This window comes from Ochlerotatus camptorhynchus, unplaced genomic scaffold, assembly GCF_037179485.1.
Source record: "Ochlerotatus camptorhynchus isolate MF236.1 unplaced genomic scaffold, CSIRO-AGI_Acam_v1.1 ptg000028l, whole genome shotgun sequence".
Lineage (NCBI taxonomy): Eukaryota > Metazoa > Arthropoda > Insecta > Diptera > Culicidae > Ochlerotatus > Ochlerotatus camptorhynchus.
The window spans coordinates 1354940-1381990 of NW_027040520.1; the positions used below are offsets into that span (position 1 = coordinate 1354940).

Below are 27051 nucleotides of genomic sequence, written 5' to 3' on the forward strand. Positions count from 1 at the left end.
TGGATGGAGTTAACCAAAAAGTTCGAAAATTTTATGCAAATACCGAATAACTATGTTTTGCCTTCGTGAATTTTTAAATCATATCCCATGAATCTGAAATCAACAACTATTATTGAAGTATAGTATATTATTGGCCAAGAAATTGTAGGTGCGTCCTAAAGTTACAAAATCGTATATCTCAAATATTTCTTATTGACCATATTGCTTCCCTGTTTTAGAATCTTGAAAATGCCTACGGAATTCTTTTGCCCGGATTATTAGTGTTCCCTGCGTATGATAAAAAAAATCTATGTCAGGAGACTGTTTTGTATATAGCTTCTACGGATGTTTTTCTTCATCTGACATCTCAAGAATTTTTCCGAGTTAAACATTTGTTAAAGACACACAATGTTCCACAAACTTGACAATTTGGTACAGTTTATTATGTTAAAACTGAAACAAATATCATAGTCCCCTTAAATGATCTATACAAGAATTCTCGAATACCCCAGAAAATAATCAAAACCCCACGGTCCATTGTTTCCTTGTCTCAAAGCCTTGACATAAATTGTCGAGTCCCAGAAGCTTGAAGGGTTTCTAAAAATTCAGTCTAGGTTTTTCTTTACATAACATCGGTATCTGTTCCACAATCGAGTGTCAATCACTGAGTTGCGTCGATTTACAACTGAGTGCCAGGGAGGCTACTCTACACCAGGAACATTATAGAACCCATCAACGGTTCTATTTCCCTTCCGATGGAAGACGTGACCCATGATTTTGTCACTTTAGAAAAATCCTAACGATCTCAGTTGGGACTGAACTCAGATACACTGGGGTTAATTAGCATAATAATAATGATACATACGGAAAACGCTTGGAAATCCGAATCATACCACTGCGAGCTTCGCATTGATCGATTTACGCAGTACATGATGGTAAACCGATCATTGAGGATAGTTCGTCGCGTTGCTAAAATTGTCAAGCTCGCAGAGCTCCATGGCCTCAGTGAAGCCGATATTACCCACACACTTAGAAATAACTAATTTTACACGTGACGGAATCCATCTTTGACAAAAACGATGAGACGTAAACAAACATGTCATGTAAAATTAAGTGCTCCGAGACTGAAAAGTTCGATACTCGACGAAAAGTACGTTTGATTGAGCTGAATTTTGCGTCTATTATGACTCAATTTTATGTCAAAATTGACGCTCGTATATGTCAGTCTCAAAGCACCTAAATGTACATGAATTTTTCTAAGTGTGCATGTATAGCGGTTGAGTGCTTTTGGCCGAAGTTATTGAAAAAGTTCGAAGCGCAACTCTGACGAAAGATAGTTCTACAACCGCAACAAAACTAACTACAGCGATGGACTCCCGGAGATTAGCGATATAACGCAGTTTTGATCCAGTCTGTAGGAAATCCTATACAACATGACAAAAATCCTATACAACGTCATTTGATTGCCGAGGAAGAGGTGAAAAGTCATGGATTTGATCGAATAGCTACGAGATTACTCGGCATACCAGAAAATGGGATGTACCAGGACAAGATTTTAAGCACACATTCTGGTATAATAAATTTACCTTAATACATCGAACAGGTCGCAATCGTTCAGTTCTTCAATAATCAGGATATCTTAATCCATAGGCAAATGGCAGACTGCTTCAACAGGTACACTTGGTCAAATAAATGTAAATGTAAATCTTTATAGACATACCTTAAATAAGCGGCATAAGTGACCTTAATTTACGTGATTTCTTAAATTTTCATGAACCATGAACCGAAAACATATTTTACATGTCGTGTCGTAAATTTCAAGTACTTCATTCATTGTTACTGATTGTGAAAAAAATTCAAATCTGTAATTTTACATCCTATTAGAGATAAATTTCTGAAGAAATGGTAGTAAATGTAGTGATTATTGACAAAAATGCAAATATTAACGAAAGATATTTATTTCTGCCTTTATATGTTTCCGCAAATATGCTTTGGTCAGGGCCCAGTTTGGTGAATTCATCTCCTTGGGTAAGAATTGGACATTGTTGGCTTTATACCAGGCTACCGTGTCCTTGGAGTAATGAACCGACGTCAAATCCGGCCAAAACAGTACTGAGGCGTCGTGTTTGCGGATCATGAGTAACAGACGCTTGTTTAAACACTCACACTCGTAAACATCGGTTGTCATTGTCTCCGTTGTCACAAACGGTTTGGAAAGCATATCACACTCAAATTTGGCCAAACCATCACTCCGATTTGGCTTCTTCTTATACGTCTTTAGACCCATTCTTGTCTTGGCCTGCTGGACGTTACTCTTCGAGGATCCCACTTTTTTAGCCACGTCTCGAACCGAAGCACTTTTCTTGCGAGCGAAAGCTTGCACGATTTTCCGGTCCAGATTTCGGTCAACAGAGTTCGGCTAACGTCCAGATTTGTGCTTGTCCTGGAAAGTTGCTTCATCACTTCTGAATCGCGTTTCGAACGATGCTTACTCGAGCAGGAACGAATATCTCGATACCTTAAATTGGTATGGATGATCCTGACATAAGAGATAAAATACCAAAAAAATGTTCCCACAATTCCATTCCCATACCAAATTATGATAATGCAATACCAAAACAATACCACACAGGTATTCTACCGTATGCGTGATAATGTTTGCACCATCGTACAAATAAGGTTCCCGTTTCACCTGTGCATACAATGCCTTGGTTTTCTTTGCATGCACGTAACCTATAGCTCATATCGTAGTAGGCTGTGTATAAAAGAAAATGATTTACTTAGTTTGACAGTTGCACCATGACGAAGTGGCATCGTATTCGTGATTTGTCCCACGCGCAAATGTCGCAAAAAGACATTTCAATCGCCGTGGGAATGTCCCGGTGGACCGTCAAAAGGGTTTTAGACCGAGAAAAGAAAGGATAACTATCCGCGAAGGTAGTCCGAGGTCACCTCGGGTTCCAAGGGTTATCGCTGCTATCAAAAGAAAGATTCGGGTGAATCCAGTGCGTTCAATATAGAAAATGGCAAAAGAACACGGGATAAGTGAAAAAAAATAACTCACATAATTACCAACCACATCCGGGAGCTACGAGACGAACGATGCAAGAAAATCTTGAACTTCCTTCAGCGAAAAAATCCGGTAATCATGTTCACCGACGACAGCATGTTTACCGTCGATCCCGTATCAAATTCCAGAACCGGCCAGTATATTAGTTCTCTTCCGGTAAAAGACATGGCCGACGAGCACAAGAACGTGTATCTGACCAAGCATTCTGCTAGCGTTATGGTGTTTGGATTGGTGGCTTCCGATGGCAAAAAAAATGGACCCGGTGTTCATTCCAGAAGGCGACAAAGTCAACACGGAGATCTACATCGGGATTTTAAGTAATTATACAGCAAAAAATTCTGAATTATAATTGTGATGCAAACATTCATTCACGTAAACTTGTATTTCATTTCATAAATGTCTCAGAACTTTACACGATTTATAATGTAAACTTAGATGATACGTAACGCTCCTTTTATGTGCATCTTATTAAACAGAAATTTACACAACTTTTTCGAACTGTGTATGTTCTTCCATGGATCGAAGAACACAGTACGGTCCGAAGCCAAATCAGTGCTAACATTTGAAAACGGCGCAAAAGCCATTTGTAAACAAATGGTTTGTGGGCCCTTTACTCGCTACCCGAAGAACGCCCACGCAAACCAACAGCATCGTCAGGAAGGGAAAAATTTCCCCTACCCGATGTTGCTGTTGTGTCGCGTGGGTGTACTTCAAGTAGTGAATAAAGGGCCCACAAACCATTTGTTTACAAATGGCTTTTGTGCCGTTTTCAAATGTTAGCACTGAAATGTTGTATTTCAACAAGATGGGGCTCCGTGCCACACCTCGAACCGCACTCAGAAGTGGTTGCAGGAACATCTTCCGTTCTGGGCGAAGGATATGTGGCTGCCATCAAACCCCGATCTTAATCCGCTGGATTACTCAATATGGCGCGTCATGAAGGCCAAGGCCTGTTCTAAACGCCACCGAGTACAGCAAGCCTCAGACAAACATTGACCAGACTACATTATTAGAACCTGCCGTGCATTCCGGAAGCGTGTGGAGGCCGTAATTGCAGCAAGTGGAAACTCGATTGATGATTAACACAGTTTGACCCTGAGAAACATCCCTCTTTTGAATAAATAAAAAAAAAACAAAAAAAAGGAAATTTTTGAGAATTTTTATTAATTTTGACATTGCTCAATTATCACGCATACGGTAAGGGTGGTAACTATATGCCTTGTATGAGGAATTGATTAGTGGGATATCTTGTTAATTAGATATCTTTGCTAAAACTGAATTGGAAGTGATAGAACGAGCAGTACGAGTGGCGTTCACTAAGCATCGTATGCGGGAATGCGACCTGAAAATTATCGAAGATAAAGTGGCATCTCGGAAGCTAAATGAGCTGCTTGGAACGCGTTCCTATCAATTGTAACAAGCACATGGCAAATGATCTCTTCTCAGAGACTGAAACATTCATGGAAATCATCCAGAATCGGGTCATCGTCATCATTAGCGGAAGAAGCGCATCCCGGTCATCACAACGATGTCTCTTTTTGTAAAGGGTGGAACGGTCAAAAACTGGTCGACTCATATTTGGCGATTTTTTTATATCGTACATTTATAAAACTTGAGCACCCCTCATTTTGTGTTGGCCAATTTCCATACAGTCCCAAAAAGGTCCCGAAAAACTACTTGGCTTGGAGGCGATTTGGACCTGTGGGCTGAATAGCGAAATTTTCGTGACAACTGGCATTTTTTCCCTTGATTTGTTTTCCGTCGATCTTATTATACGTGCTGAGCACCAATGCTACCGACGCCAGGGTAGCAGCTCCCACACATGTACCCTACCTATCGACCCATCAACTCATGAACCGGGGACCAACGGCTTTACTTCCCTTCCGAAGGAAGGCGTGATCAGAGATGTTATGCCTCAGAACATCCCGGCGGCAACGACTGGGATTGAACCCAGGCCTGCTGAGGTGAGAGGTAATCACGCTTACCACTACACTACCGGAGCCACTTGCATAGCTGGCATTGTCAACCAAGATATTTATGAAAATAAATTTTTGCAAAACCGATTGTTGACTTTTTCTAAGAAACACGGTTGTTCCGTGATTTTTTAGACCTCGCTTCCTGCCACTACGGGATAATGGTTCAAGAAAGGTATACCACCAACAACATGCAAGTCGTACCTAAGGACAAAAACACTCCAAACTCGCCGCAGCGGCACCCAATTGAAAAAAAAAAACAATATTGGTCAATCGTTATGCGGGACCTCAAGAAAACTCAGAAAACAGTTGGAAATGAGAAACACTTCAAATCAAATTGACGTTCAGCATCAAATAAGGTTGATACACCAGTGGTACACAATATGATAGACGGTGTGAAACGTAAAGCCAGACAGTTCGCATTTGGAAAATCGGAAGCCTAATCAAATAATTTTCGTATATTGTGAAGTCATTGAACTTCAAAAAGAAATAAAGTTTGATCATTTATACAATAACATAATCAGCGCGCACTTGATGCTAAATGACCTATTTTTGACCGTTCCACCCTTTAGCAACATCTTGCACTAAAGTACAAATTGAAGAACCAGTACGTACCCTGCTACAAATACCTGACAGTCCCAGATCTGGTAAAACAAGTTGCATAAAGCTGAACTGGGATTGCGAGATCCTAACGGATGTCTATGCTAATCACTATGACATTACGATTTACTTCCAAAATATGAAGCGGGCAACCTCCATCGTTATTTTTTCCTTGATTTGTTTTCCGTCGATCTTTTTTTCCGTACTGTGTATCAATGTTCCCGCGCCAGGGAGACAGCTCCCACACCTGGACCCTACCTATCGACCCATCAAATCATGGACTGGGGGCCAGCGGGATTAATGATTTTATGCCTCAGAAAATCCCGACGATGCCGACTAAGATTGAACTCAGGCCCTTTGAAGTGAGAGGCAATCACGCATACCACTACACCACCGGCGCTGCTAATCTCCATTGAAAGGGAAGTTTAGCCGTTGGTCCCGGCTCATGTGTTGATGGGTTTGATATCTATGACCCAGGTGTGTAGTCGCTTCCCTGGCATCGGTCATTAGAACTAGCTTGCGCAACAGAGACCGACGAAAAGTCTTGTACACTTAAACAACATTACCGAAGACACAAGCACCGCCTGGTGAGCCAATTCTGAACTGAACTGTCTACCGTTCAATAAATCTTGTAAACCTGAACAATAATTGCAAAGACAGCATCTTTCTATCTGGCCGGAATCTCACATTTGTACGATTCATTGAAGTCGGCAGTCGGCGGCAATTATGAAACGATTTACAGCACCAAGTGTAAATTGGTATGATTTTTTCAATGAATAAATCAAAATGCTCTCCTCATATGACTCCTTAAGGCACATTAAACGTTCATATATACAACCATAGAAGGAGAAAGTATGGTTCTACACAGTAGGAAATAATATTTTTGAAAGTAGAAAGCAATTAAAATTTTTGCTGGATACACTTCCAGAAGCTCATTGACATTCAAAAACACAGTTTAACAAGCAACATGACCTCAAATGATGAGATCGCAACCATCCAGTCATCAAAGTGAGAAACTGTCACGTTAAAACTTTATTACTCATAAATAAATTTCACAGAACGGTGTGATTCCCCAGTGTGCAACCAATCATAACTTTATTACGAGAGAGGAGCCACGTTACACAATCCAACCCCTATTACTGCATAGAGTTGCTAAGCTGCACACGGCTCTGAGGGAAATTATACACCATTTCTTCTTCGATTCCCCAAACAACTTTGAACATTTATTTAACTCTTGTTTCCCACCACCTTTACTCACTCCCTTCAGTCCCGTATAGTCCTCTCTCGTTGCAAAATTGTGCAAAATCATTTGCCTGCGCTTACCAGAATCCTGTGTTCCCTAGCAATGCAGAGGATTGGAGCAGAGCGACAGGAAGCGTTCCGGCAAGAATCTTGTTAGTTATAGTGCAAAGTTATTCCGGTGAGAGTAATTAGTCGGCTATGGCTTAACTCACTCACTCTTTCACACTGTCATGTGGCATCTTTTTACCCAAACTGTGAAAGTCTTCATCCTCTCAACTGTCATACTGATAGTTCAACACGAAGATGAATCCCAAAGCATTCGCTGCTACGACCCATCGACAATTACACTATGACAGATACACAACCCAGACGGGAGTATAATTGGCAAAAGAGTTATGATTACTTGGCCTTGGCAACGTGAAGATGAAGTTTTTGTATTGTATTTATTAGTGGAATAAATTAGTCTAACGTGAAGCGATCAATCAAAACGGTTTGCGAGCTGCCATAATTTAATATTGAATTGTTAAAAATGTTTTCAATTCATTTATTTGTAGACAACTGTGCTAGTTTTTCTATAGGATAATATCTAATTGCACAATGGTTAAGATATAAGTACATATTTTTTTTATTTCGTCTTTAGGCTCTGTTCCGCAATCGAATGTCAATCACCGACGGTTTGTCATTAATCTCCATCGCCAATCAAATACCGAGGAGTCGATGTCTACACCCGAAACCTATCAAACCCATCAACATGGGCTGGGACCCATGGCTTACTTCCCTTTCGAAGGAATACGTGACCAATGATTGTTTGGCCTCATATAAAGCCTAAAGACCTCGGCTGGGATAAACCCAGACACACACACTGTGGTCATAAAGCAGTCACGCATAACACTCAACAACTGGTGCCATCAGGCACATACTTAAGTTATCCTGATTATGATAATGATTCAGACAAAACAAAATATGTCTATGCATGTTCAATGCTTAACTTAGCTAAGACTGACTGCACATATCAATGGTTGCTGCTACATGATTGATCAGAATAATGGAAATTACACAATTAATAAAGTGTGCCGGTCAAGAGTAGCCTATGTTGTTTTGGGGACCGCGTTTACCACTGAGTTCCCATGAGATTTTGTTAATATGTAGGGTTCGTTGAATCAGAATTCACCTTGATAAGTGATGTGATCGTAGTTCTGATATAACGTATTGTTTTCCGAAATAAGTTTTGCGATCTTTATATGGCTGGTAGACAAATTATGCGACCCTATCAACTCAGTAATGTAAAGGAGCTTGAGATAAAACCCACGATCTTCTGCTCAGTAGGCAAAACATGTGAACTGACGTGGTGACATAAAGCTATTCATGTGGAAGGATGTACCGCATCAAGCATTCGTCATATTTTTTGGATAAAACATTTTTTGCAGTTTCGATCAAGTTTTGTCTCACTACCGATTATCTACGTACTGGCTAAGATAGGCACGCAAAATAAATGACATCAACTAAGGCTTACATAGAATGATATCCTCCCAAAGCTGAACCATGATTTTCAGGAACGGGCATTAGAGCACAAATGTTGCACACCATTTAAGCAGTATCGATCGAACTCTATTGCGTTTTCAAACTTTTTTCTCTCTTTTTAACAATTCGCTGGAAATCAAGCAACATCATGTAGGTCACAAACCTTTGCACAAAATGCCGTTGGGTGACATATCTGGGTGATAACAAACCCAGCCGACCCACCGTGACAAACGTCAAGTTTCCATCACCGCCCTCATGATCGTGTTTAGGACGACACGTACGATAACAAAAACTCGATTGCGGACAGCCCACCGAGTAGCATATGGAAATCAATATCAATGAAAATAAATTTAATAGAATATTTACCAACTGAAATGAACTCACCAAATCAATCCATCATCGATGTCTGGGAGCGAATTCCTGATGCTTCCACGTATATGTTCCGCTAACTACATACACGAGCATGTTTGTTGCATCTTTTATTATAAGAACACACCACACTTGCGACAACAAAGCCTGACTTGTCATCGTGTGTGATATGGCGAACATTATAGCTTATTTTCATGCTGTGATAATAAAATATTGACAAGCTGAGGGAAGACCCTGCAGTCAAGAGCTCAGCTTTTAATAGCTCTATACAAGAATACAGTGGTCGAGTGCAGGGAACTGGACGAGATCACAACAGAAGAGAAGCTGAAAAGTGCGCTGAATGTTCATTGAGATCTGGGATATGTACCGATGTAAATTTGAATGAGGAAGGCGTACGGCGGCATTCAAAAGGCGATACGATTTTTGACGGCTGCAGCGAAGTTTTTGGATGCAAAGTAAAAGTTGGATGGTCAGTGTGCACGATGAAAGATATCCATCGGCTTACCAAGCAAATGGAGAGACGTTTTAAGTGCATGGGCTACGTTCAACCGGTGAAGAACTGCAAAGGCTCTGACAGATCTAATCTGTGCAGGAAATGCGTAGACAAAGGTCACATCGCCAGAGATTGCACGAAGCAACCGAGGTGCCTGCTCTGCAAAAAGGAGGGCGGAAACGGACATAAGACGGAAGACTTCAACTGCCCAGCGTACAAAAAGGCGATGGTGGGCCAGAAGTACCTAATTTGAGCCAACCCAAATAAATCTCAATCATTGCGACTCTGCACAGCAACTTGTGTGGCGATTATAGCGGAACCGTACCGAATTCCTCGCGATAATGATAACAAGGTGGCTGATAGAGTTATGCGCAGATAACCCATTCAAGCAGTGGTTGCGAGCTAATACGAAAGTTGCGTGATCACCAATTTCAACGGGTTCTTCATATGCAGTTGCTACACACCCTCTAGATGGACGATGGAGCAGTTCCATCAGATGCTGGATGGACTTACCGAATAGCTAGTCGGACGAAGGCCTGTGGTCATCGGAGGAAACCTCAGTGCTGTAGGCAGTGGCGTGAGAAACCAGATGTATCAACGCAAGAAGTTACAGCCCACTGGAAGTTCTGGCAAAGCCGGAAGTTAGGCTGTGCAACGTAGGTACCGTCAGCACTTTTTGCAAATATGGCCGGGAATCCATTATCAACGTCACTTTCTGCAGTCCGTCGCGTTATCGCCGAAATGATCCCTATCGGCATAACCCTAGTGGAGCACAGCAAATGCTTTAAGCGGAAGGAAACCAGAGGAGTTCGGAAAATGGTGAAAGTGGAGTCTATAGTCAAGTGGTAGCAGGAGTAGGATCGTAGAACAGTTGATGGATTGTTCGGTTAATGCCGATTCATTCAACCTGGGTGGACAGGAAGTACAAAGAGGCAAACTTCCATCTAAAGCAATGCTTATCTGGTCATCGTTGCTTCAGTAAGTATCTGCATCGGTTCGGACATGCAAAGTCACCCTCTGTTAGGAGTGTGCAAATGTAGAGGAGACATCGAAGCACGTTGTCTATGACTGTCCTTGATTTGAAGCAGAGCGAAGGGAGATGGGTCAAGAGAAGGGCACCGGAAATGCTGTCAGCAAGGCAGTCGCTCAAATACTGTTAGTGGAGAAACGATCAGCGAGCTAGCAACGTCAGCTAGAGGTGAGATTGTGAGCAATGCATGAGAATCCACCCTCTCCCCCTGCTCCCACGTGGTCCCGGGGGTCCAGGATAGAAGATGTTTTTACTAGTTTGGCACTAACTAGTGAATTCTACACCGTGCATGGGTTATAGCAAAACAACATTGGCCAGCCTTTTGTATGTTTTTTCACCTTACTATGAAAAAAAACCGTCAGGTTTATTCTGATCTTCTCGAGCTGACGAGGTATGTTACACTTGGCCATCCGGGCCTCGGATTGAAAGTCGGTTTGCCAGCGGTGGTGTACTGGTATCTGGTCACTGGTGTCTGGTCACTGGTATCTGGTAAATCTCTGATCACGTCTTCCTGCGGAAGGGAAGTAACGCCGTTGGTCCTGGCCCATTTGTGTTGAGTGGATGCGATATCCTACGCAGGTGTGGAAAGCTGCCGTCCTGCACATTCGATTGCCGTCAATGGATGGCAATCGATGTCCGTCGGTGATTGGCACTAGATTGCGGAACAGAGACCGACGTTAAATAAAGGACAAAAAAGAAGTTAACAGTCGGTTTTCCATGCGGTATGTTTACCCTTTTTTGTAAAAATACTACAAAGGACTCCATTTTGCAAATGATGAAAAACCAGATTTAACTGATATGCTTATTTGAGAGCAGCCTTGAATTAGTAGTAAGTTGCTAATGGAAAAGGATGCTTTGTTGATTATTATTATTGTTATTATTATGCAGCCATTTCATAGCAAAACAATTGAGTGATTCTCAGAATTTCGTACAAATTGGTAGTTTTGTTCCTTATCGCAAAACATTAGACCCGTATTTTTTTTATTACAAGGGTGACCATTTCCATGTTAGAGTGGTCAAAAAAACCGTTTTTTTTTTTCCAAAAATTACTCTTTTCAAAAAACATTTACTGGGTCGATTTCAAAGATCAAAACATTAAATAAAAGTTAATCAAAAATAGTTTTTGGGAAAAAATAACGATATTTAAAAATTTGATTTTGTTTTGATAAACATTGATTGAATTTGTTTTTTATGGTTTTTATGGTTTGTTGATAGAGGCCGCTATGTGTTTTTATAGTTTAACATTTATTTATCACTAAATCAGAGGTGTGCTGTTATCAACTTTTGGTTTTTCACTCAATACTATTTTTTTAATAGCCTTGCATTTGATATTGTGATCTTTAAAATCGGCCCAGTGGTTCAAAAACTTTAAATTTTGTCTTTTAAAAAATCGATTTATTGGACCACCCTAACATGGAAATCATCACCCTAATGACAAATTTTTAAGAAATTCTGTGTTCCACTATATCGTTTTGCTGTGTAATAACTGACGGTGGATTGTAAAGAACTCTTTAATTCTTTATCCATGCAAAAACTCTTTATTAAGGGGAAGCTCACCGGCCCAAAAATAAAAAAATATTTTCGGTACGTTTTTATTTTTCTAAAAATATTGGGAAAAATTATCAAAAATCCACGAAAATCAGTTTCTTCCTTAGATTTTTGTCAAAAATTACAGGGGGAGGTAGCTTATCGATTCTTCCGGTTCGCCTCCTAGCATCGTGCTATAAGGTACCAGGCGATAACCAGGGTAGTTGATCGATAGCTCGATGACGTCATTTCGTTGGCGTCTGCAATGGGAAATTCTCATAGCAGGCGTTGACGATGGGACGTTGTCGAGTTGTTGAATAGCAACTATCGTGGTAACTCACCGATTACCTGTCGATCTGCCGAATTTGGAAAGACGTCTGCATTGAATTGTCTCATATAATAATATTCCGCCCACTATATCACAAGATATTGCGAGTAGCTGAGTGGAATGGAGATAAGTTAAGCATTGGGTACAGGACCAAGTCTCCCCTGGGTGGTGCCAGAAGATGAGCGCAATAGAATCATCAAGTTGCCATAAGGCACGGAATGAGACTATTGCATGGCTGGGTAGTCAAAGTCTTCCATTCGTTAGTCATTTCAGGTGGATTAGAACAGGTTTAGGTTTAGGGTGGGCGTTGGCCAGATTTGGATTTTTCAGATATAATCCTAAATAGTACCTAGATTATTTAATACACTAGTAACCTCAACTTCTGTCACAATGTTTCATTGTGACTAATCAACACTCAATGGGTAAAATATCAAATTTGCGGTAAATTTGAAAAAAAAAGGTAATTTGGAGTGTAGAGCGCACTGCCCACTGGACGATTCTGGGTTTATTTGATTGTACGTCATTTCCAAGTTATATATAGATACATTCATACCATTGGCATTTTGTATATTGCATATTACATTTTTTTGCTGTACACTACACCAGCCAGCAAAGTTCAACAATCCATCGTTGCTTATGCCTTTGTTGTCGTTTGGAACCAGTTTTGCGAGGTAGGCGACGATTGTGCGTATTTCTCGCGTAACTTTTGAAAAGGGCCTATTTATAGCCTGAACAATACGTAAAGAGCAAATTGAAACATTGAACGTCGCGTGAAAGTGGAACTTAATGAAGGCCTAAGTACTTTTTTGTAGTTTTTAGTTTTCGGATTTGAAAGATCGTCGGTTACAGTGGCCTGCTTACTGAGCAGAAAAACGCGGTCCCAGGTCCTTACATATCAAAGAGATTTATGGTAAAATCGCTTGTGTATCGTGTATTTTACGTAACTCGTTGTTGTCGTTGGTTCCGGGTTTGAATGGATACAAAAATTTGTGCAACGGTATTATGTGATATGAGGGGCTCGGTGGCCTTAGAGCAACCGTTTTTGCTTACTGAGCAGAACATCATGAGTCTAATCTCAGGCCCATCCACATTGAAGATTCGTCAATCGTTTTATTTGTTAATATGACTACATGGTAATAACAGCAACTCGGTGATTAAAAAGGTGCTCGTCTGCCTAGTGGTAAACGTTTTTGCTTACTGAGCAGAAGACCGTGGGTTTAGTCCCAAGCTCCTTCGCGTTATATGATCGTTAGGACATCAATTCAGCTTATCGTTTACCAAAACGAACCCTGCTGCAAACCCAAGCCTCTTATCCAACATCCCAGTGATTCCTCGTGGAAGTGCAGAGGTGTTCTCGGCTTCCATCAAAGCGAGTGTCATGTCAACACAATCCTTCCCATTCCTTTCTTGACCTGTGTTCGGGCGCGGCCGGCGCTGGTATTGCCTAATTTAAGATCACCAGTTTTTACACATTGAGGATGATTGCTAGTCCCAAGCATCGTCCATTGGTTCTCTGTGTAATTACAGCTGATCTGGCAATAACAGAGTAGCAACCGTGGGCGGTCAATCAAGCTCAAGCTCAAGCTCAAGCTTAGATTTTTGTCAAAAATTACATGCAAAAAAAATTTTTCTATCCCATCATGAAAAAAATTGGACTCTCAGAAAAACCGAAAAGTTGATGTTTTGTGGTTTTTTGAGTCCAACTTTATGCCATAATGACTTATAAAACATGTTTTTGCACGTGAATTTTCTTTGAAAAATTAGAAAAAATTTGATTTTTTTTTAGATATTTTCAATATTTTTAGAAAAATCAAAACGTAATTTTTTTTTTCGGAGCTGTCTGCTTCCCCACATTTCCACACCCTAGCACCCGGATGATCTGATTTAATGTTTATGATCATTATTTTGTGTCCATCCCAATTTTTCCCCATAGTTTGATAATAAAATAAATTTCTTTGTTCTTCAAGCTGTGTGGCTTACGTAAAGTAAAATGATGTAGAGCAACATGATGAGATGAAAACCACACACCTTCTCCATCACCTGCTTCTTTGTGCTTCTTCCTGTACATATATGAGGCACATCCTTGAGTACGAAAAAGCCGTTAACTCAGTTTTACTAAAAGAGTGTATAGCTTATCTCAGAGCACAATTCGTCCTCTTCGCACCATCAAAGAGAACCTTCATCTAACGACATCCAGTGGAGTGCGGTAAATATAGGAAAAAGCGTGTAACACACTGTTGATTCCGTACCACATCAAACCAAACAACTTTTCTTTTACTTCTTCAGTTGGCAGCACTAAACTCCATTAGATGCTATGTGCAATCAAACATCGTTAGGGGAAGTGGAGGAAGTTTTCTATTTACTTTTATTTTCGAACCACTCTGGGTACCGTAGCTCGGGGGTGAATTGATCAAAGAGGTGAAATTCATCATTATGGCACGCTGGATTGCGTACAATTTGCGGTGATTGATAGACGTCAAGTGCAATGGTAGGATGAGCATTAGGAAAGGAACAACAAAAGTCATGATGAGTATTTTCCTGCAGGTTTCAGGGTTAAATAAGATGCAGGTAACATTATTAAAAAAAAAAAACTACAAGGAACAGCCCTATGGGGTTGTACGCAATGGTGACGTAGGACTACGTGGTCTTATATAATAAATGGTAATGTGTATCTTTATTCAGCCATGTATTAATCTGAACCATATTTTAATTATTTTCCTTAACTCATTTTTATATTTTCATTTTCTGTTCTATTTACTATCGTACAGATTTGTCTGGAATCTGATGAAATATTGCTTGGAGCCAATGCCCATGATTGTGCTGGGTAATTAAAATGTTTATTCAACAGATTGCGTTCAACGTATCCACATCGTATAATGACCGCATCAAGCAGATCGCTCGTAAGTCCACCAGAGGAAAGGCTCCTCTCAAACAGATGGCCACCGGAGGAGTGAAGAAGTCTCATCGCTATTAGCCAGGAACTGTCGCTCTGCGTGAGATCCGTCGTTACCAGAAATCGACCGAGCTGCTAACTGCAAGTTGCCTTTCAAGCGTCTGGTCCGTGAAATCGCTCTTCAAGATCGATCTGCGCTTCCAGAGTTCGGCCGTTAATGGCCCCCCTGGAATTCAGCGAGGCCTATCTGGTCGGTCTGTTCGCCATCCACGCCAAGCGTGTCACAATTATTTTATGTTCCATTTTCGGTTTTCACAAAGTGTACCCCCATATAGAAATCACAGACGTCAAAACCGTACGGTCGTGTAGTGTAATGGATACAATCTCTTATACTTTTTGTCAACATTATTTTCATAAGGCAAATCTACTGATTTCTTATTGCGAACTTTGCTAATGCTGCTTTCGAACATTTAAAGTTCAATATCATCAAAACCTCTTTCACGTTGAAAATCGATTTGTGGCCCTGAAAAGGGCCGATTGATTGTTTGGATGGTACGAATCTACTTTGAGCTGGTGTACTTGGTGACGGCCTTGGTTCCTTCAGAGACAGCGTGCTTGGCCAACTCACCCGGCAGCAGCAGACGGACCGCAGTTTGGATTTCGCGGGACGTGATCGTCGAGCGTTTGTTGTATTGAGCCACGATGGGACGACTCAGCAGCAATACGTTCGAAGATGTCATTGACGAAGCTGTGCATGATGCTCATGGCCTTCGACGAGACTGCGGTGTCCGGGTGGACCTGCTTCAACACCTTGTAGATGTAGATGGCATAGCTTTTCTTCCTGCGCTGTCTCTTCTTCTTCTTCTCTCCCTTGACGATGACTTTCTGCGCCTTTCCAGACTTCTTAGCGGCCTCTCCACTGGTTTTCGGTCCAACATGAAATTTTTCACTTCGGAAGAGAATAACTGATAGTCGTTTCGACGGTGGTGTCTCGTTTTGTGCCCGTAGCATAAGTAGCGAAACTCCTCCCCTTTTCAGTATTTTGCTGTATGTATTGTTCCCTCCCTGTATTAATAATATGCTACTCGACGCAGGTATAAGTATACCCTCGACAAGTGAAATAAACCGACATCATCACTCTTTGCTCGACTGTTGAGCTGTTCAGTTCGTTTTCTTTTTCGCTCGAGTTCTCGCTTCGATTCGGTTTGTGCTGTCGCGTTGCACCGTGGAAGCGTTGCCACCTTCGCGTGTTCTGGCAAGTTTACTGCAACTTGCCAACACGAAACAAATGGTGCGTAAACGTACCAATGATTCAGCAGCGGGCCCTTCAAAGAAGGTGGTAATCCAGCACAGCGCGTCGCAGGATGACGCCGGAAAACGGGTACTGCAAGCCAACCAGTTTGCGATGCTCCCCGAAGAAAATGGCGATGGTGACGTCGTTCCCATCGCTGCAAGAGAGCGGATTCCCCCGCTTTTCACGCCGGAGAAGGATGTTGCCAAACTGCGTGCCGAACTGGAAAAACACAAGCTGCTGCCTCGCTTCAAGCTTTGCAGCATCGGCACCAAAATCATGTGCTCCAGCCTGGAGGAGTACAATCAAACAGGATGTTTCCTAAAGGAAAACAACGTTGACTTCTTCACGCACGATCTGCCATCGAGCAAGCCACTGAAGCTGGTATTGCGTGGATTACCGTCGTTCGAGGCGGCTGTGGTTAAATCCGAGCTGGAGCGGCTTGGGCTCAAACCTGAGGCGGTGTTCCCAATAAACCGGCGTTCCAACCACAACACCAGCTTCCGTGACCAGTTGTTCCTGGTGCACTTCACGAAGGGATCCACCAGTCTAGCGGCTCTGAGATCCAAAATCCGGGACCTGTTTCAGGTCATCAACAGTTGGGAGCATTACAAATCCCAACATCGTGATGTTACGCAGTGTATGAACTGCCTCTCCTACGGCCATGGCACCAAAAACTACCATATGAAGACTATCTGCGGCAAGTGCGCTGGAACTCACTTGACTGCGTCCTGTGAGCAAGATGATGACATCGAGCCAACGTGTGTCAACTGCGGTGGTAACCACCAAGCCTCCAATCGCGGATGTCGCAAGCGAGTGGAGTTCATCAATATCCGTCGGAAGGCTACGATCAATAATCAGCCCGGTCGCCTCCGTAATCATCGTTCGCCTCCTGCACGCACGGAAGTCCAGTACCCAGCTCTCCAGCCCCGTCGACATGTTCCGAACTTAGAACCACTTCCGCTCACCAACCAACAAGTCAAGCATGTGAGTATTCCTAACAATCGAACAGTCCAGAATCGTCTCGCTGCTGCTGCTGCCCAGCCAATGCCAGGCCCCTTCACCGCCCCTGGTTTATCATACGCTGGTGTTGTCTCAGGTGAGCCTGTCGACGATTCTCCGTTCACCTCGAAGGAACTTGTGACGCTCGTGGCCGAGGTCATCATCATCTTGCGCACCTGCAAGACTCGATCTGAACAGCTTCATGCTGCCCTGTCCCTTGTCACTAAGTATGGACCGTGAAGCCATCAAGATCGTAAATTGGAACGCTTGCTCCTTGAAGAGCAAAAACATCGAGTTTGTTGAGTTTCTCAATGAACGAAACATCGACATTGCCATCATAACTGAAACCCACCTGAAGCCTGAAACAAACGTCTACCTTCCCGATTTCCGGCTCGTGAGGCTAGATCGAACCAACTCTGGAGGAGGAGGAGTGGCTATTGCAATAAGGAGAAACATCTGCTGTCGACTGATGCCCAGCTTTCAGCTGAAGATCATCGAAGCCGTAGAGGTGGAAGTTTCTACTCCTATCGGCCCCATCACCATCGTCGCGGCTTACTGCCCCAAACAAGTCAACATCAGGGACGGATCGGCAGCAGATCTGCGACGAGATATTATCAAGCTAACACGACGACGGGAAAACTTTATCATCGCTGGCGACCTGAACGCCAAACATCAAGCTTGGGGCAACAATCGGCGCAATCAAAACGGCACCATCCTGAACAACGACCTGCAGGAAGCGCAGTACAACATCTTGAGTCCGGAAACTCCCACCCGGTTGAGTCGATCCGGTGTTCACGCTACCATCGATATCTTCATCAGCAACATGGGCAACAACATCGCTCAACCTATCACCTATCAGGAACTCAGCTCGGACCACTACCCGGTGGTGACTGAGGTGGGATCCTCCGTAAATCGATTTGAAGCTTTCCGGCGCAACTATCATCGTGTTGACTGGGGTCAGTTCCAACATTGCGTCGACACCGCTGTAGACTACGATGTCCAACCGGAATCGTCCGAAGATGTTAACCGGTGTCTGCGCTCCATCAATCAAGCAATTTCCCGGGCCAGGGAGCTACATGTGCCAGTATCCAGACAGGTGAGTAATACTCTGAACCTTGACAGGCCTACTAAAGACCTCATTAGACTCCGCAACACGATTCGTAGGCAGTACCCGCGTACTGGGCTGCCTAACCTGAAGACAAAATTGCAACCGTTTGAACAAAATCATCCAAGCCAGGATGGTGGATCTCAGAAATATCGATTTTGCAAACAAGATTCGCTCTCTCCCAGATTGTGCTAAGCCATTCTGGAAAATGGCAAAGATTTTGAAAAATAAGCCGAGGCCCATTCCTCCCCTTTCCTCTCCTAACCAAAATTCGGACCCATCTTTACTAATAACCCCATTTGAAAAGGCCAATGCTCTTGGACAACACTTTGTAAATTCACATAACCTTGGCCACGCCATGGTGAGTCCCCACGAGCCTGCAGTATCACAGGCAATGGCTAGTGTCGCTGTCACCCCCGTAGTTGTCCCTGACGAAAGTAGAATATCGGCTGATGAGGTGATAGCAGCGATTAAATCAACAAAGAACATGAAGGCCGCTGGTGTCGATGGACTGGTCAACCTCGAGCTGAAAAACTTGAGTGTTGACTTCTTCAAGCAGCTTGCAGTGGTCTTCAACAAGTGTTTAATGCTTGGCTACTTCCCTGCATGCTGGAAGTTAGCCAAAGTTATTCCAATTCACAAAACTGACAAAGACCCTACCAGTGCCAAAAGCTATCGCCCCATCAGCCTCTTGTCCTCCATCTCGAAGCTATTCGAAAAATTGATACTCAGCCGTCTGCTGGTGTTTTCAAATGATAATAACATCTTTCTCAAAGAGCAATTCGGGTTTAGAAAAGGCCACTCTACCATCCACCAACTCGCACGGGTTACTAACATCATCAAGCGGAACAAGTTCGTTTCCAATACATCTGCCATGGCATTGTTGGACGTCGAGAAGGCGTTCGACAATGTCTGGCATGATGGTCTAGTGTACAAGCTGCATCGATACAACTTTCCGATCTACCTCGTGAAGATCATCAAAAACTACTTGTCGGGCAGATCATTCCAGGTCTACTTGAACAATGTCTCCTCTGATACGTTCAACGTTGATGCAGGGGTCCCTCAAGGTAGCCTGCTTGGGCCTATCCTATTCAACATTTTCACGTCAGACGTTCCTCCCCTGCCGGGTGGTGGTATCCTGTCAATGTTCGCAGATGACACCTCCATCATCTATAAGGGTCGAGTGATCCGTGCTCTGGCGAGTAAACTACAATCAGGCCTGGATGTTTTGTCCGACTATTTTAAGAGCTGGAAGATTTGTATCAATGCAGCTAAAACACAAACCATTCTGTTTCCACATTCGTATTCACCTCGGCTTGTTCCGCCTGCTAACGTCAAGATCCATCTTGATAGCACTCCCATTGAATGGTCGAGTGATGTAGTCTACCTTGGTCTCACCCTCGATAGCAAATTGCTATTCCAATCCCATGTGGACAAGACATCCACCAAGTGTAACATCTTGATCAGGTCGCTCTACCCTCTGATAAACAGGAAGTCCACCCTGTCCCTCAAAAACAAGCTTGCTGTCCACAAGCAAATCATTCTGCCGGCTATTGAGTATGGTATGCCAATCTGGGAGAATTGTGCTAAGTGCCACCACTTAAATCTTCAGAGGATCCAAAACAAGATCCTCAGAATGATCCTTAACAGTCCACCGCGAACTCGTAATTCTGAGATTCACCACCTGGCCGGTCTTCAAACACTCGAGGAGCGAAAGACTTCAACGCTGGAAAGGTTCAGAGTCGCCTGTCTGCGATCAAACCACCAGATCATTCGTGATTTGGCAACCTAGTTTAAGTAGTTAGGTGCTCAAGTAGGTAGGTTATCAAATTTTTAAATTCAAACCAAAACAATCCCACAAAGGGTATCCTGTAAATTAGCGCTAAACGTAATCATCACATTAGAATAACCAATTAACTAGAACAAAGATGAAGAGCCAAAGGCTAACCAATTGAAATGTTAAATCAAATGTTGAAACATAAAACCCAGAAAATAAACGTAAATTTTACTACTACTGAAATAAACCGACCTATCTGGTCGGTCTGTTTGCCATTCACGCAAAGCGTGTCACAATTATGCCAATGGACATTCAGCTGGCTCTTCGTATTTGTGGTGAACGCTTTAAATTTCTCCGTCGAAATCTATCAAAACCGGCCCTTTTCAGAGCCACTAAAAGATTCCACATGAGAATTGGGAAGGAAATTTCTGCTGCTTACAACTGATCGTATCACAGTGAATCCTGAACTAAAATTTCAACCAGCAAGTGCCCTAGAACCAAAAGTGGTGCGATGCTATGACGATGACTGTAAGGGGTTTAGAAGCAGAAGGGTGAAAGCCAATTCTCTTTTTCGATTTCCACTTTTATGATGACCATGGCTTCCTATTTCGCACTATTCCTGCTATGCTCTTCTATCATCCAACGTATCAATGAATGTGTTTGCCGTCGAGTTAACGTTATCTGACCGTGTACTTCGTAGTTGCTCCTCCGTGAATGATCACAACTAATCCACTTGCACAGAGAACTACATAGATGGTGCATGGGATAAGCTTTCCATCTTCAATGTACATTACACATTAATTCAATCTATAGATCAATTCACAGCGCCGGCCACGTCCTCACGGTCTTTTGGGGAGGGAAGGATGATTAGTTCGACGTCCAATTGTTACTAGAGACCGAGAATACCTCTACATCTCCACGGCTGTCTCGGGAAGGATAGTTGTGTAAGTGAGGTAGGTTATTTTTAGATTAGGATTAACTGTGGTAAGTGATGCGATCGGTTAAAGCAGAATTTGTTTTTTTTTTATTTAAATCTAGTGGGGATAAAATAGGGCAAAGTGAAAAATTGCAAGGAAGGGGACAGGCCAGGATTGATCAGTAAGCAGAAACGGTGACCACTGAACTACCAAACCTCGTCGTAATGCTACATCGACATTTTTCGTCTACCTACTACTCTCTGACGTCTGTGCTGGGGAAGCAGCATATGCATGTACGTAATTGGTGGATTTGTTAGTTAATTCGACGCTTTTGGAAAATGCTGGACATTCACCACTTTTTCAATAGTTTCTTGTTTAAAATCAACATTCGGAAGCATTTTTATCGATGCGTAGCCATATTTCTGATCGATTGGTGATAAAATTATTGAAATTGGACCAGGGGCAGCTGAATTATTAACGTTCAAAATCTTTCTTAATTTGTTTCATGTTCCATTTTCGGTTTTCACAAAGTGTACCCCCATATAGAAATCAAAGACGTAGTCCTACATTAAAAAACGAGAAAATCAATTCAATCAAACGTTCTCTTCGTCGACTAGCTGATGTTTCGGTTTGAGAACACTTAATTTTACATAAATGTGTGTTTACGTTCTATGATTTACGTCCAATATGGATAACGTCTCATGTAAAAGTAGTTATTTCTAAGTGTGTAGGAATCGGTGCTAGATTTTACATCCCGTAGCGTACCACGAAAAGATGATCCACCCACGTTACGGGGCGATCACTCACTTACATCTCACCCATCCACCTCTCACGTCCTGACGTATTATTTACTTCACTTGTCATCACAATCATAGAACCGTCTCATTTTAACTTGACCATTCTATTCTTACACACCTAGACACAAAGACTTTTACACGGGACGTAATCCATATTGGACGTAAATCATGGAACGTAAACAATTATTTCATATAAAATTAAGTGTTTTCAAACCGAAACATAAGCAACTCGACGAAGAGTACGTTTGATTGAATTGATTTTCTCGTTTCTTTCAACTGATTCTAATGTCAAAAGGGCCGCTTACATATGTCGATCTCAGGAAACCGAAATTTACACGACTTTTTCGTATTGTGTAGTTTATCCAAAATAAAATGAAAAAGATTAACATAACGGACAAACTTTCACACACACTACAAAAAAGACATGTAAATTTCAGTGCCCGGAGACCGACACATGCAAGCGGCCCTTTTGACATAAGAATCAGTTGAAAAGGACGAGAAAATCAATTCAATCAAACGCGCTCTTCGTCGAGTTGCATATGTTTCATGTTTCATGTAGGGAAGATTACGGGTTCCCAATTTATTTATTTATTTATTTATTCGTCAATCAAAAACGTAGACTACATAATAATAACTACGCGATTAAAAGTGCACTTTTACGTTGTATTGTCTTGGAGCCTTCTGCGCACTGATTTCTTATGAACCAAGTTCGCCGAAGAAACCAAAACTATTTAACGTAAAAGCGCCCTTTTTTTAGCGTTTCCACACTTTTTGGCGCACTTATAATGAGCGCAATTCTTTATATTAGATTGACAATATGGTCCACTCGTTTGTTTTCTCACAACTTTCAGACAACATGACCACCCTTACATCATGAAAAAATTGTATTGTAAAAACTGTAGACTGATGCTGTAGACCGTAAATAAAGAAATGAAACCGATATAAAATAAAATTATCATGATCTTATGGGTGCTCACAAGTTTTGTCAGCATGCCAAATTTTGTTTAAATTTTTATTGTGTAAAAATTGCCATTCACACACTAGACTGGCTTATTTTCTACAGATTAACCCCTAGATTTGCTTCTTTAGGTGAGAAAACCACTATCCAAAAGTTTCAGCTCATTTGGTTGTACGAAGAGCTGGCACTTTTAGTTTGAATTTTGTAAATGGAATTTGGATAAAATGCATGATAAAATACACTCTATCGATCATAAAAAAGTTTCCTTATTCTCGATTTGATTCCGATTTTAAAAACTTTTAGCTCAATTAATGAGTATCAACTTTAATGAAGATTGCATATGACTCCAGTTAGTTTTAATGATAAGAGATGAACTAGCCTAAGGCTAAAAATCTCTTAAATAAAGTCTATAAAAAAAAGTTTTAGTGAGACATTCGTTTTTGAATGTATATAAGCATTTTGTATATGAAAATTTCTACCAAATCTCCTAGATTAACATTAAACAAAAAGCGCCAGCCCGTGTAACTTCAAAAAGAGCAGAAACATTCAGAGAGTGGTTATCGTACCAAAAAACACGAGTCTTGATATTGGCCTGTGGAAAATATTCAATGTACGAGCAGTATGCACATAATTAATTAATATCTCCATAATACTAACATGACAGCATCACGAATCTTCAGCAAAGTTGTTCTTTATAGTTTAAGCTAAGTGTGCTGAACTTCTGAGCTTAATCGAGTTTGCTGAACCAGTTCTATGCACGAAAGAGTGAAGGAATATTATTTATCTATACATTTCAACAAATACCCCCATATAAATATTAAACCAAAATTGCCAGCTCGTGTTCCGAATGAGCTGAAATTTACAAAGAGTGGCTTTCTCACCTAATGGCACAAATCTAGGGCATAACCCGTTGAAAAAAAAAACGATAAAAAAAATTCCCCCATATAAATGTGGACCAGTCTATTCACACACCCCTGGCTCTGGGATGATATCAAACGTTTGCTGCTAGATGGCTACATTTTTGACCGCTGCGTGATGCATGGAAAAGTGAAGAGTGGACAACGTATATTTCAAAAATTATATACTTGATTCCTCGGTTGATAAATGACAGCTTCAAGATGCCGTCTTTAACAGGATAATAGTGGGAAATATGATCGGATCCAACTAGAAAACAACGAGTATGGATTAAAAAATCATACAAATAAACAGAAACAACATATGTAGCCATGCTCACTAGCAATGATTTCAATTTGCCCCCATATGACGGTTCCCTTGAAACATGGCTATGTGTGGTCTAGCCATCATCTGGTAAACTACAAACCCTCAGCTTTCTGTTAAGTGTGGTTTTCATCTAAACCGTTTCTGCATCTTGATCCTTGCTTCGAACTGACGATACTGGAGGAACACAATATGGGGGTTATATCTTCAATCAGCTTCCGGTGGAAAATAAGACCAATGAATCCTTTGTGTACATCAACTTATTTCAACGTGATAATCTGCTCATAAATACATCACCTTTTGAGCTAGGAGGTTAATTCAAATTAAATTAATGAAGTATCTTGGTAGATTGACATTATAATTGATCATTAAATAATTTAGAGTATATGCAATAAAAACTTATCGCTTTTGATTACACACATTTTATTCGTAAGTTGCCATTTGATTTGCCTTAAAATAATATGTTTGGTAATCATCAAGAATTTCTCTTTTTTTGTATTGAAACAAAAATATAACTAAGTGTGAGGTTTTAATCCCATTTATCATCGACAATTTTCTTAAAGCAAATCGATAGCCGGCATGCACCCTATTTCTGCATAAAACATCAATCAAGATAGACCGCACTAGTTGAAAGTGGGATCAAGTAGAAATCCCTTTAACAGGAAGTAGTTTGCCCAATTGTCTTTTACCCTTAATGAAAGCGCTAAAAGGATACAAGTGCGAAAACATAAAAACAGCTTCCCAGCGTATGCGGCTTCTAGCTCTTAGTCTAACAGCTGTCAACCAAGCACTCAAGCCGTAACGTATATAGCAGTGCAATGTTCTCCTGGTCTCCGAGCACGGGCCAGCACCCCTTATTATTGTCTCATGGCCACCAACCGTAAAGTGCAATATATGTACATATGACAAGGTATATAGAACTACTGAGAAAAAGTATATGCAAGTAGTACTTACAGTGTATCTTCAGCTCTACTGGCTCACTCTGGGTCTCGCCACGGTCGTTAGCAGCGGAGCAAGCATACATGCCGGAATGGTAGCGTCCAACTCGTTGCAGCACTAGGGAACGCGTCGAAATAATCACCCCCGATGTCACATTCTGTGTCACTGGTAAACCCTTTCATTAGTTGATTCCAGCAGCATGCAGCAAGAGTCGAAGGGTTGATTTTTTTTTTGTTGCGTGCATGGGGCACCAACCATAGCCATTATTTTCAAGAGTTTTTTTTTCAACACCCATGAGTCGTTGAACATTTTACCAGTTGCGATTTCGAAGTTTTATCCGACCGTCGAGGTAGGTGGGTGGCATGAGAGCATTTTTTCATCCCACAAGAATGCATTTTGTGTGGCACCGGCGGTGAATGCATCCGTAAGGATCCGAAGAGCGTTAGGAAGAAGTTAATCCAGCCAGAAATTGTAAAATAGCATCCAGATGCAAAGAATGGTGAGAGAGAGATAGAGAGAGAGAAAAATAGAAATGAAATTACTTTGTTGAACTGTTGACCTGGATGTGAATGTGTTTTTATTTTACTGAAGTTTCCTGGAAACATCTAGAAGAAGTGTGGTTGAATGATGACCTATTTCAACGGTTTTTGTGTTGTAGATAACAAAATTGTTACTTCAATTTTGTTTCGCATGTTTACTAGAACGATTGATTAATAACTTTTGATTCTTTCAATATATATTAGGGTGGGTCATCATGATTATTTTTTCAGAACAAGACTTTTTTGGTTCCATTTAAGGTCCCAAACAGCTGAGCAAAATTTGAGGACGATTGTTTGTAACCCAGCGTTCCGCATTGCATTTGAAATTTGTTTGGAAATCAGTATGGGAAAACTAACTTTTTCGCATATTCTTTCCTAGAGACTACAATTTTGCTTGAACGATGCAACTAATCATAGTCCAGAAAGAGCCTGACATCTTTGCCCAAGAAAGATTGATGTTAGAATGTCTCTAAAAAAAGGTTTTAACTGTTCAATGATCGATGTTTCGGATTAAATGCAGAAAAAAAAGTTTTTCTGTCAACACTGCCGATGTAGCAATGAAATTCAGAAAGGGGTTTTGATCTAATTTCCGTCCTACTAAGCACAACCCGCGCTTTACCTTTCTTTTCTGAACAAGTTTAAACAAAAAAATGGAATATTTCTGTCAAAGATGACTTGTAAATTTATTCACCTTTCCATATGTACCATTGGATTTGATAAAGAGTCACAAATTGTTGAGATATTGTTTAAAATCAAATACTGCATCTTGATTCTAAATTCGTTCTACGAGTTTCAGAAACGCTATTAGATTTTCTTCGTCCTACGTAAAACGTAGAAAAAGGGGATTCGCTAAGAGCGCTTCTTTTATTTTGAGAACAATGAGCGTAAATATTCATACAATGCGCTCTAACAGGGTTTATGTTGTAGCTAATGAACTAACGCATCGGAACAAACCTATCATTGATTTCTGCACGGTGAAATCATTGATATTATTGATCTTTTTCTGATTTATAGAACGGAAATGGGCGATTACGACGACGTAGTGCTCTACCCTACCAACTGAAATAACTTTGGAGATTCTTATTTTATCGCTAGAGGAAATTCCCCTGCTCGAGAAGATGGAAAACTCCGCGTTATTTCAGTTTGTAACTACCATAAGCCCCCCTACTACGCTTATGTGATTGAGCAATTGTTTTTGAATATTTTGTCTTTACATACCAAATCGATAAGACAAGAAACTCCGGAGTTAGTTCAATTTAGAACTATACTTCCATTTATATGAGTGTGGGGGCTGGAAGAGGTTATAGTAAGCCCTTTTTCTTTCTAACTATGCATATGAGATAGAGCAGTTGGTCTTAAATAATTCATCTGACCATACCAACTCGATAAGGTATGAAATTCTGAAATTAATACCCCACAATATGGGTATTTTTGGAATCAGGGTGCCGTGTTGGGACGGGACCAGAAATCGATGTCTGATGCC

General features: G+C 41.3%; 1 protein-coding gene across 2 annotated transcripts in view; it reads right to left on the bottom strand.

Annotated features, from left to right (window-relative positions):
• Positions 1–27051, bottom strand: part of side-III (sidestep III) — a 139221-nt gene that overhangs the window by 88056 nt on the left and 24114 nt on the right. For both annotated transcript variants that reach the window (XM_065230503.1, XM_065230494.1), the window contains exon 5: positions 25045–25204. In XM_065230503.1, the coding sequence (XP_065086575.1) occupies positions 25045–25204 (160 nt within the window). The remainder of the gene's footprint in view (positions 1–25044; positions 25205–27051) is intronic.